Source organism: Taurulus bubalis (genome assembly GCF_910589615.1).
Source record: "Taurulus bubalis genome assembly, chromosome: 7".
Lineage (NCBI taxonomy): Eukaryota > Metazoa > Chordata > Actinopteri > Perciformes > Cottidae > Taurulus > Taurulus bubalis.
This window is the reverse complement of record NC_136595.1, coordinates 5035045-5047099: the sequence shown is the minus strand read 5'-3', so window position 1 is coordinate 5047099 and position 12055 is coordinate 5035045. Positions and strand designations below refer to the sequence as shown.

At 45.1% G+C, this 12055-nt stretch overlaps 1 protein-coding gene across 1 annotated transcript in view; it reads left to right on the top strand.

Moving 5' to 3' along the window:
- kif1aa (kinesin family member 1Aa) overlaps positions 1-12055 on the top strand; it is a gene marked incomplete at both ends in the record, with an annotated part of 33048 nt that overhangs the window by 17413 nt on the left and 3580 nt on the right. Inside the window, 14 exons of the mRNA XM_079220646.1 lie at positions 77-214; positions 1938-2258; positions 4353-4471; positions 4584-4669; positions 4762-4897; positions 5333-5492; positions 5586-5676; positions 5759-5877; positions 5961-6016; positions 7543-7651; positions 7765-7831; positions 7932-8016; positions 8105-8210; positions 10036-10062. Of these exons, the coding sequence (XP_079076772.1) occupies positions 77-214; positions 1938-2258; positions 4353-4471; positions 4584-4669; positions 4762-4897; positions 5333-5492; positions 5586-5676; positions 5759-5877; positions 5961-6016; positions 7543-7651; positions 7765-7831; positions 7932-8016; positions 8105-8210; positions 10036-10062 (1620 nt within the window). The remainder of the gene's footprint in view (positions 1-76; positions 215-1937; positions 2259-4352; positions 4472-4583; positions 4670-4761; positions 4898-5332; positions 5493-5585; positions 5677-5758; positions 5878-5960; positions 6017-7542; positions 7652-7764; positions 7832-7931; positions 8017-8104; positions 8211-10035; positions 10063-12055) is intronic.

Here is a 12055-nt window from a genome sequence, read left to right as displayed (position 1 = left end):
CAAAAAGTATTAATCACTAGAACATTTTTCATTCACTCCAGTGACTTAATGTGGCAACTGTTGCTGCTTCTTGCAGGCAGAGGCTGGATCTCATGAGAGAGATGTACGATCGCGCCGCCGATGTGCCCAACAATGCCGCTGAAGACGGGGAAAACGTGATGACCGGAGGGGATCCCTTTTATGACCGCTTCCCTTGGTTCCGCCTGGTTGGCAGGTAAATGCTGCGGATCACCGTTGGCCCTGTGCAGTGTTTGGACAGGGCAGGAAGGCAATCACGCTGAACTCGTAGAGAAGGGCAAAGACAAAAGAGCCCAGGGTTAGACATTCCATTCGGGACAATGGGAGGCTGTTAACTACCACATATTGTGCCTGGGGTGAGCTGAAGGGCCACAATGGCTGAGAGCAGACTGCAGCCCACTTCTTTACAGAGTCTCTGTCATGCTCATGTCTGGTGATCCCAGTCTGTGCACAAATATCTCCATTACAACAGATATTTATATCTTCTCTTCACTGAGAAGTTTTAACTCAGTACTGTCAATTTTTAACTTTTCCAAATTTGATGTGCTTTGTAAATGAATGTCCTGAACAACCAATTGAAATGATCAGTAAATGCTAGTTGATGCCCGTCTTTTTTTTAATGGGAAAAATCATCTGGAACATTTGAGATCGACATTTTCTTCAGTCCTCCCACTCAAAGCCTGCTGTTTCTTTCTCTCCCACTTTGGCACACAGCCTCCCAATCATTGCCAAGCTCTCTCTTTCTCTTTCTCTCTCTCTCTCTCTCTCTCTCTCTTTCTCTCTCTCTCTTGCAAACAGGTCCCACACAGTGTCACATGGCTCTGTTACATAATATGCAGCAACAAGCCTTTAATGGTATTTAGCTCCTGCAAGACAAGCAAAAACGATTAGGCAGTATTTTTAAACATGTTTCCTTGAAATATGTCATCTGTTAGCTCATTTTGATTTTTACAAAAGCCCTGAGAGCCGAGTGAGAAAAATGAATCTAATCTGAATTCTGCAGTAAAAATATTTCTAAATAAATAAAAGAAGAGATGTTTCATCTGTGAAACAGAGGGGAAGAGTTTTGCCAGTAAAAAAAAACCTTCCAAGGATAATTTTGTGTTTGGTTGTTGTAATACTCATCTCGGCCACAATCGGTTAAAGTGCACCTCTACCCCATGTATTTTTCATTTTTCGGACTAAAAGCATTCATCTTTTGTTACAGGGTGAGTTTTAATCATGCACTCTAAAAAACGGCAGTTAGGTGAAACGGACAAGAGTACCAGCAAAGGAGCAAAGCAGCATTCGTTTAAGTGTACCGGTACGCTGTAATGAGAATACTTTCACAGCTTTACGTGTCCATCAGACAGCCCTTCAACCAGGGAACTGAAGCCATCTGTGGTCTCTTCAAAGCCATGAGACTCCTTTTGACAAAAACAGTTGGGAGTTGCTGGTCTAACGCGGCCCAGTTTGTTTGTGTTACTTTGAGTATATCGATTTACCAAAGTTACATCATAACACTAACGCTCTCACCGATCGAGGCAGTGGTAGAACAAAAACTCTGAATGACTGTTTGGGTCAAAGGAGTCTAGTGGCTTTGAAGAGAGTATAGATAAGGGCTATGTGAGGGTAAGATGGCGTGTATACAGCATACACTTAACCTGATACCTGAACTCGGCCACTGCACTACATCGCTTTGCCCCTGTGCTGGAACTCCCGTCTGTTTCTCCTCCATCTCCTGTTGCTCATCCACTGACCACGGATAGCTACCCCACACAACCCCACCTCAAAAACATCTACTATCCCTTCTAAAGGAAGGCCGGTTTTCTCCTGTGGTCCAGTCCATCTCTGGTGCTCTACCGCCCCTCTTGTTTGAACAAGTGTGTGCTTTCTATCCAACTGTTCTAACCTAGTTCCCATGTCTCTGGCTGCACCAGAAACCCCTTTTTCAACACATGCATGAGCGAGCGCATGAGTGACCCTACCCCGTCCCCGACCCTCTCCAACTCTGAAATTACTGAGCTGGCTGACCCGCAGCGGGAGGGTCGAGGGGAGGAGTTGGAGGCGTTGGAGGACCTGGACGATGATATCTTTTTGGACGACCCGTGCTCGGAGCTCGGGGGAGAGGAGGAGGAGGAGGAGGAGGAGGAGGAGGAGGATGATGATGATGATGATGATGAGGGAGAGCTCTGCCGAGGCTCCGGCGAAGGCCAGGATCCCTTTTACGACCGCTCACCATTATTCAGTGTAGTGGGAAGGTTGGTGAGGTTTCGGGAGCATGCTGGTTGGAGGAAACTAGCTCTTTCACGCTGAGACTCAGGGTCCGACTGCCTCAGTAGACATCAGCACAGAGGACGTGACAGTGTTCTCACAATACAGAAACAGTGTGTGCTCTCACAAAGTCCACAAAGCCCTCAAAGTCCTGTGTGCATGAGGACATGTCATTTACATTTTTCTGTCCAGTTGGGACAAGTAACTTTAGCTGTAATATCAACATGGAGTTGGGGGCATTTCAGTTGGATAGCCTCAGTGGAGTTGAATACTAACAAGGGAATTTATTTAATTTCATCTTCTAAAACAGCTAGCCATTTTATTTAGTTTCTGCTCCCTGTCTTAATTGTCACGTTGTCTCATGTTTGAGAAACAAATGTTCTCAAATGTCAGACCACGACACCGATTTATTGTTTTCATGAACATGATACTGAGCAGACCTTTCTGGGCTTAAGGGTTCATCCCTTTGCTCTCTATCTTTAATCTCATCAAATTTGACTGCAGCTTGATTTTTCTTTTCTTTTTCCTTTTGGCTAACTGTTTCTTCACACGAACGCAGGCTAAAAGCTTCTCCCACATTTTACAATTCTACCTCTAAAACACGTCAGCCCAGAGGTGGGTCAGTTCATACCACTTGTTTCCATGGAAATTCAAGCAAAGTTGACGCTCAACAGCTGCTTGAGGTGTGTGTCTCACTTACGTGTGGCTAAAAGCAAACTGGTGGCTTTTACAGAAGACCATTCACTAGCCGGAGCACTGACATGTCTCATGGAGTACTATTCAGGTCGGATTTGCATAACACGGGAACCCACAGCCAGAGGTTTCTCACCACGCTGTGCCAGCCTGAATGAGCATGAAAGAGTCTGAAATGATTCATGTGAAATAGCAAAGTGGTGTTCAAGGAAGACTCAAAATCTCAAGATGAAAGAGCTGGTTTCTACTGCAGCTGTCTCTTTTAGGCATGCCAGAGCACAAGTCTTTTCATTTTGACCTTTTTTGTCAATTTTTTTACTTGAATACGTCTGATGATGAACTAGTGCCCCTCTTTTGCACAAATTAGCACTTGGTCCCAGGAGGTGCACTTTGATTTCTGATGTCATTCGTTGTTTTTATTTTTTCTTCTTTTATTTTTGGTGTAGATCAAGCTGTTGGCACTTTCTATTCAAGCTGAGCCGTGTCCCGTATGATGATTTCTGTTCCATTTGCTTTTGATTCCTTTGAGTCGAGACGTCGAAAGCATATTTGTTCACCCGTTTTGTCCTGAGCATGCCTTCTTTGCACCTCACCAATCTTGTCATAAGCCACTCCCTTTTTAGACTCTCACCACTCCCTTAATGTCTCCCTCTATTGTCTCGTGGGAAATGTGGTCCTTGACTGCAAGATCAAGCGCTGTAGCAAAAAACTAGAGATTGAGAAACCAAGAAATAGGAACATTCCTAGTGCAGCTGTCCCCACATTTATATCCTCAGAAGTCACAACCTAAGTATTTTCAAATCTAATGCAAATACAAAGTGCCTCTAGTGCTCATTTATTGTGGTTCTGTACATTTAATATGTAGTGTAGTGTTTTCATATTTAGGCAAGTCCAAGATGCACTTGTAGGGCAGTAGCATGTAATCATTAAGCAATGAAAAAAAAGCAATCAACAGCATTATTCCAGGAATGAATTACTCATGAGGAAATCATCTGCTGTCCAGCTGATTAGTGAGCTGGTTATTTTGCAATCATTTAAATAGTTCAAAGTTGACCCTCACACACATGCTCCTTAGCCTTACCAAGCTTTCATCAGTACAATTCAAAAGTTAAGCAATGCTGCATGTGACCCATACTAGTCCCGACAATGTCATTATTTTGTAGATGGTCAGGGAAAAAACCCGCCCCTGCAAAGCAATAGTAAAGGGCAGCCATGGCCGTCGCAAGAGCAGTCCCAGCTTCTGTTTGGTTGCTTTGCAGCTGTGTGTTCTGTTGTCCAGTCCAGTGAGATGTTATCAAGTGTGAGCCGTCTCCTGAGATCGGTTGCTTCTAATCTTTTACCGCCTCTCTCTCTCTCGCTCTCTTTCTTTCTTTCTGCTTCCGGATCAGAGCTTTTGTTTATCTGAGTAACCTGCTGTACCCGGTTCCTCTCGTCCACCGCGTGGCCATCGTCAGCGAGAGGGGAGAAGTGAAGGGCTTCCTCCGCGTGGCGGTGCAGGCCATATCAGGTAAGGCTCGCACCCTCAGCCTCGGCGCCGCCGAGACGGCGGGATAGAAAGGGCAGGCGTGTGTGTGACTTCTTGAGGGAGTGAAGTGAAGGTGCTTTGTGTTTCCCTCCAGCTGACGAGGAAGCTCCCGACTACGGCTCGGGAGTGAGGCAGTCGGGCACTGCCAAAATCTCCTTTGAGGATCAGCAATATGAAAAGGTAGAGAAATGAATCACCCCAAGTAGACCGTGCAGGAGCCACCTGTGTATACCAACATGCTAACCGGTCCGCCTGGCGACTTGCTTTTGCAGTTCCAGTCCGAGACCTGCTCCGTAGGACTGTCCCGCACAGGGGTTTCACAGGAGGAGCTTCGTTTCGTGGAGGGAGAGGGTCAGAGTGCAGAACTGGGACCCTCAGCGGATGAGGTCAACAATAACACTGGTGCGGGTAATTGTATTTTATGAGTGAGTGGATGCATGTTTTGTGTGTGTGTGTGTGTGGGGGGGGGGGGGGGGGGGGGGGGGGCGATATGGCCAAAATCTTCTATTGCAATATGGTTCTTTTCATATCTCGATAATGATATACATCACAATGTTTTCTGGTAATTCAATGGGAGAATAGTCTCCATACATGAGTTCATCATCATATAATGTCCTTATAATGCCCTAAAGCTGTTGGTTATATTCAAGGATTGAAAGATAATTTATTTAACGAAATTAAGCCCACATGACAAAAATAAATAAAAACAGTAGTACATTCCTAATAGTGGTAGTAGTAGTAGTGGTAATAGTAGTACAACAAAACACAGCCTGACCGACGGCGGCCTAGAATGCCGGCTTCAACCTGTGTCTGATTGTTATATTCTTTCGCGTTTCCTCACAGCCGGTGTGGACGAGCTGGAGAGTCCGCTGAAGAGTCAGGACGGCCCGCTTGACGCAGCTCTGGAGCACCTGAGGATCGGCAGCGTCTTCACCTTCAGGGTGACCGTCCTGCAGGCCTCCAGCATCTCTGCAGAATATGCCGACATCTTTTGCCAGTTCAAGTAAAAAACATTTCATTATGTTCATATTGTCAATATCTATTATGCTCCTTTTATAGTTTCACATGTAAATTATGCAACTTGGATTGATTTCAGCTTCATCCACCGCCACGATGAGGCCTTCTCCACCGAACCTCTGAAGAACACCGGCCGCGGCCCGCCTCTGGGCTTCTACCACGTGCAGAATGTAAGAAGCGAAAGCAAATCTGTCCAATGCTGTGAGGTTAGAATATGTGAAGTGCTTTAACATCACTGCGTTGTTTTTACAGATTGCTGTTGAGGTGACTAAATCCTTCGTCGACTACATCAAGACTCAGCCAATAGTGTTTGAGGTGTTTGGACACTACCAGAAACAGCCTTTTCTTCCTCTCTGTAAAGACGTCATCAGGTATGAAGTCTACCGGCAGACAGAGGCAATGTATACGGTTGTGTTTTCATGAAATGACAGGCGATTGTTATTTCCACTACCAGTCCGCTGCGTCCATGCAGAAGACAGTTCCCACGAGTGATGCCTCTGTCAAAACCAGGTAAATAAACTCTTTGGCTTGAATTCCTCCATTTATTCATGTCGTACCGTCTTCGTACCGGTCTGCCTGCAAGTCATGTCATCGTAGCTTCATGTTGTTGGGTATGAGCAGTTGACTCTGACACCTCGCCGGACCGGGAGAAATCGCTGGACCTGATCCGATACCTGGTCCCGGACGTGTTCAATGGGGTGCTGGTGGACTCGTTGTCAGACCACGCTCTGTCTGCCGCCGGCTTGGCTGCTTCCTTCTTACTGGAAGGAAACGAGCAAGCTCAGCTGACAGCTCCGCCCATCTCGATCTGTTCAGTTATTAAAGCTCAGAAGCCGGGTTGGTTATTTGATGTTGCATCCAAGTGAATCCTGTGACTGCAAGCCTTTTTATATCAAGTGTTAGTCTTGGTGTGACTTTAAACTCCCAAAGCAGGTAATGAATTGGCTATTATCTCAGAGTACACAACGTGTTACTTTTATGTAGCGGATGAAGCTGCTGTGACAACAAGCATCGACTCTGCTCAAATGCAACACTACAGTCCTTCTATTGGGTTGATATTCTGTAAAAGTGTCCCAAAACCTAATAAATAATTAGCAAGTTTTATGGTCTTTAAAAAAAATGAAACTATTTGATATAAAAAGATAGTTTTTTTGTGTCAGGATTCATTTGGATTGGCTCTCTGGTGTGTTTACTGTGAAACTTGCGTGTTGGATTCTCCTTTCAGTTCTCCCTCTTGTTGAACTGGATCACAGCTTTCTGCTGCAGTAGTTGGCCATGAATAATACTCTCAAGATGGGAATGTTAAATATGTATTTATTACATCGACTTTATTGATCTCCAGTGGTAAAAATCATGTTATGAAAAAACATGCAAAAGAGGTAGGAGACATCGAATGTGAACAAAAGTAATAATTAAGGAAACACACCAATAAGTATATCTATATACTGTATACTTGATTTGTTCTTTGTTTAAATATAGAACGCATGATATAAAATACTACATACAATATTTCTAGTTTTGTATGTAGTATGTTTGCTCGAGCTATGGCCAATGCATGTGAAGGTTTTTTGTTTCATGCAACTTTAAATCCTTTTGGGCAACTACCTAAATTGGAGGAATGCAGTTAACTAACAGTGAGACTAGATTGAATAATTTCCACAAAACAATGATGAACAACAACATCAATACTGTCAGAGGAGAGTAATGTTTGAGGAGTTTGTGCATGTGCTTTTCCTCAAGCCCAAGCTGTTAAAAGGCTTATGAATATATAAGTAAAAATCTTAAATAACACCAGGAACATTAGTGGTATTCTCCTTTTTAAGAGAGGACTGCAGGAGTTGCCTATAAATCCGCCGGAGGAAAGAAGCTTCTTCTCCAGGCTGAAGCGGCTCCTTTCCTTCGCTGCATCACTGATTCCTTTCTTCTTCCCTCTCTCTTCCCCGCGTAGGCGTAGAGCAGCTCCCTGCTGTTACCCACAAGTCCCGTCTCAACCTGTCTCACACGCTTCTTATCTCCTTTTCCCCCCACAAACACAGTGCCCGCCACCAAGCTGACGGCTATGACTCGCCCTCAGGCAGGACCCTGCCACTGCAAATATGATCTCATGGTGTTCTTTGAGATCTGCGAGCTGGAGGCCACTGGAGAGTGAGTATCCTGGATAGAGCATCCCTTGAACAATTATTATTAAGGATTAGTTATAACGATGTAAAAAAAAAAGCACCGTTGCTCAGTGCTTGTTTTCCTCTGTGTGTCCCCAGCTACATCCCTGCGGTGGTGGACCACAGAGGAGGAATGCCTTGTCATGGCACATTCCTGCTGCACCAGGTATGTCCATCACACCGTGAGCAGATAAGATATTTGGAATATCTGAACTGAACCGAGCATAACCTCTCCTCCTTTGTCGGTCTTCTCTTGACGCCCACAGGGCCTCCAGAGGAGAGTCACCGTCACCATCGTACACGAGTCAGGGGGTGACATGGAGTGGAAGGATATCCGTGAGCTGGTTGTGGGTGAGTTTGGTTATCAGCCCTTCTTGCCGCCGAAAACCAGCGGTGATGTGCATGAGCTGTTCTCACTGGAGCACTTGTGTCTTCCCAGGTCGTCTCCGCAACACCCCCGAAGCTGATGAGACCATCATTGACCCTAATATTCTCTCTCTCAACATCCTGTCTGCTGGTTACGTCAGACCCATGAGGGATGACCGGTACGTACTGGTGGAGGCATTTGATGGAAAGATCTTTGCAAACACTGGGCCAGCACTTTTTGGAGAAAAAAAATTCTGATTTTCGATATTTATATATATATGGTCGATGCGAATTCAGTATTAGTGCCCACGTATAGGTTATTTGTTTATTACAAGGTTGTGGCAGCTTGGCTGAATTTGGAAACAATTCGATGATTCAACAAGAGTGTTATCCGAGGACTTCACTTCATTACAGTTGTGGCAGCTCCTGCACTGGAACAGGCAGAAGCACGGCACACAGTGGTGATGGCATGGCAGAAGAAGCACAACCTGAATGTTGAAGCAAAGCCCAGCAAGTTTTATTGTGATCTTTTATTATTGTGTCTGCATGAGAATAGTTCCCCCCCTCTCTCTCTAGCTGCAGGAGGCCACACATAAAAACATCCACAGTGACCATGAGCAAAGGGAATTGAAAAGTCCACATTTGAGTTATGAACCCACTCGTCCGCGCTGGCTGTGCGACCCTCCTTGGGGCTTATCTGTGCTTTTTGTTTGTTTGGTTGCCATCATTGTGCCTACACGTTGCATCTCACCTTGTTTTACCACCTCACCTCTAACCCGTCTCATCTCTCAGCCATGATTAGAGCTACTAACCACTAACGCTGGACCTGCTTGTAGACTCCAGAGAGCAACGCATTTCAACCAAGCACCCTCGATTGACTGCATCTCACTGCTGAATGAACGGGTCTAATACAGCAGCACACCAAAAATGGCACTAAAATGCATGTCTTTCTAACTCTAGCAGCATGTATCACTGCGTAGTGTAAATCACTAATAAACATCAACTCTGTATTTGGACTCAATGTGATGCCATAAGTCGGATATACAACATTCCATCATCACTTTATTGAATCACATGATTAACTGAAAGATTACAACAAAAAAACAATCTCTGTTAATCACTCACAGATGTAATGTCTAATTTTGAAATAAATACAATTTAAAAACGTTAGCTCCTTGTGACTGACATCTGCTAGGACATTTCTTTACCTATGATTACACGAAAAAGACGGTCCTTGGTCCTAAGTACTTAAATAGTTATAAAGTGTGTTTGTTGCTCTACAGCCAGCCAGTAGGGGGCAGTAGGTTTCTTTTAAGACTTATAATGAGAACCTGTGTCATATGTTATGTAGCATGTTTATTCAAGAAACGCAGTAATTACTAACATAAAAAATCCCTATTAACTCTTCACTGGTTTTTCATTTAACATCCCAAATCACTTCCCATCAACATCACCACTTTGTGGTGGCACATAAAGGGGTAGCATGTGTCATAAGGTGTATTTACAATGGTTCATGTGCACAAATATCAGTTTTGATTTTTATATTAATGTCTTTTATCCCAAAATGATTATATTAACCCAGTTCAACTCATTCAATTTACACTTTTTGTGACCCTCTGTGTTCGGGGCATTGCTTAATCCCTCTGCTTTCCCAACAAAAAGCCAAACAACACCAGCAAGCGCCTTCCCCCAGACCTGGGTTCACTGAGTTTTATTCTAAAGTCACCGCTCTCCACGCAGCTTTGACCAGCGGCTCCACTCGACCGACCTTCCTTTGACCTCGGTGCTGCGCCCTTAAGGTTTTCAGCGCTCAGCGTTTGTCCTGTTGCAGCCTCGGCGGCCAAGAATTGTAGCTTAAGGGCTCAGCACCAGGTCCGGTTGTGGTCAGGTGTGGTCTCTGCTCAGTCGCTCAGAGACTAACATCAAGGTATATATGGATGCTAACATTTTTCTCCCTCCAGTCCACTAACAGAATGTTATTGTTGTTTTTTTTTGCTTTTGCAGACAGTTTCTTGATTCGGACATGCCTAGGTATATTATTTTGCCTCTCTTCTCATGTTCTTAAGTTACACAGACGCCTCATCTCTTTAACGTCCTGTACGGCCTGTCATTCCCACTTCACCCTCTTTGCCCTCTCTCCTGCTCTGCCATCGCTGTCAGCAACTCATCCGTGCCTCTTTGTTGTCTCCCCTTCATGAGGAGTGAGAAGGGATGTGGCTCTGCATGCCCCTGGTTGTCTTGCTGCGCTGGCTGTGTGTGGATGTGTGAGTGTGTTTGTGTGTGTGTGTGTGTCAAGCTGTTGTCAGGCTGTGGTTCACGGTGGAACAGGGTCTGCATGGCTCGCTTTGCTTCACGTCGACTGTCCTTGGCTGTGTCTTTGCCGGAGGTGTCGTGGGGCCAGTGTCACACTCTCTGATTCACGATTGTTTACAGCTGTTGAATTCTCCAGAGATTCAATTTAAAAAGTCACATCTGACATGATTGTGCTCCCTTTATTGGTGGTCCTGAAGAAATGCAGCATGGGTAAGAGGTATTAGTACTTGCCAGTAGAGGGTGTAAGTGATCCTTATTACAGCACAGTTCATTTGAGATGCGTCCTGTCCCGAGCAAGGAAATTCAGAAACTGCTGCTTATTTGCCACTTGCTTCACTCTGTTTGTTATTTTCATATTGCAGTGAAGCAATATTGTGAATCCATGGATATGTTTTCCTTAGTCGTCTTTAATCCCAACAGAGAGCGAGTATTTCCCATCACAGCTCCAGATTATTAACAGGAATAACGTGCTGTAATATGGATCACATCATTTACAGTACCCGCTCTGGCGTGCTGTTAAAATGCAGCCATTAAAATGTAATCCACTGAACCATTACCTCACCAGTAGCACTTTGCTCAGAATTGCGGCGATGTTGTGAAGATTTCTGAATCTCGTACCTCAGCGGATCTGTGCCAAACGCCAGAAACAAACGGGCCCTCACATGTTCCGCCAGCAGCATGACTTCAATCCTGGCTCCCGCGTTTTTAGGAGGTAGTAAAAACACAACGAAGCACATGTTGGTGCAGTGCAAAGAGGAAATTGCTCCCTTGTAGTGTAAGCGAACACTTTTCTACTACTGGGAAAGAAGTGCGCGTGTGCACGCGTGCGAGTTGGCGCATTTGCTAATTACTTCAAAAACAGGCCATCTCTACACTGAATCCCCTTTTCTCCACACAGAACAGCAGTGAGCTCTCCTGACTCCTACAGAGTCAACTCAGTTCGTTGCTGTTTGCTTTCTTCTGGGTGACACATTGTTCACTTTCCCACAAGGTCACCTCAGTCCAAAGCCAGCGGGCCCCAACATCTGAACCTCATGAAGAGTCCATTCAGCCTGTTTTTTACGGCTTACAGAAACATTAGTTTCCTTTTACAATTCATGCTTGGATTATCTTTTTTCTTTTTTTAAAGTCAAGCCTGTACCGGGATTCAGGCCAGAAGAATAACTGCTTTCAGTGTGTGATTGTTTCCCCTCGGGGGAAATGGGGGGGGGGAGAAATCGTGTACATTAACGTATGGAGTAAATCAGAGGCGTAACAGAAAGCCGTATTGTTTTTCTCCGCTCGGGGAGCGGCCATGCACCGTTATTTGAGCTGATCTACGACAGGGCAGGATGTGAGATTGCATCCAGTCGATCAGCACCTTCCCAGGGATGGCCCAGCGCTCTCTCATGAGGGAGCTGTACCATAGCGGTGTTTTACATAACGAGATAACCGTGTGAAACAAAGACCACCACTCCAGCCACTCCAGCCAACACAACCACAACACATTTCCTGTCTCTCACTTTCTGCTCTTTTGCTGATTTCTTCTTTCTCACAGCATTTCCTTGGGAGTTGACCATAGGTATTTCACTGCCCGGTCCCTTTCATCTGGCTGTCTTTCATCCCCCCGCTCTCCCTTTCCTTTTTTCTATGCTAAGAGTCATCTCAGCTCTCTTTGCTTCTCTGTAGTGTTTGTACAAAGCAGAGCATCATCTCAGTCAGCCTGTTGCAT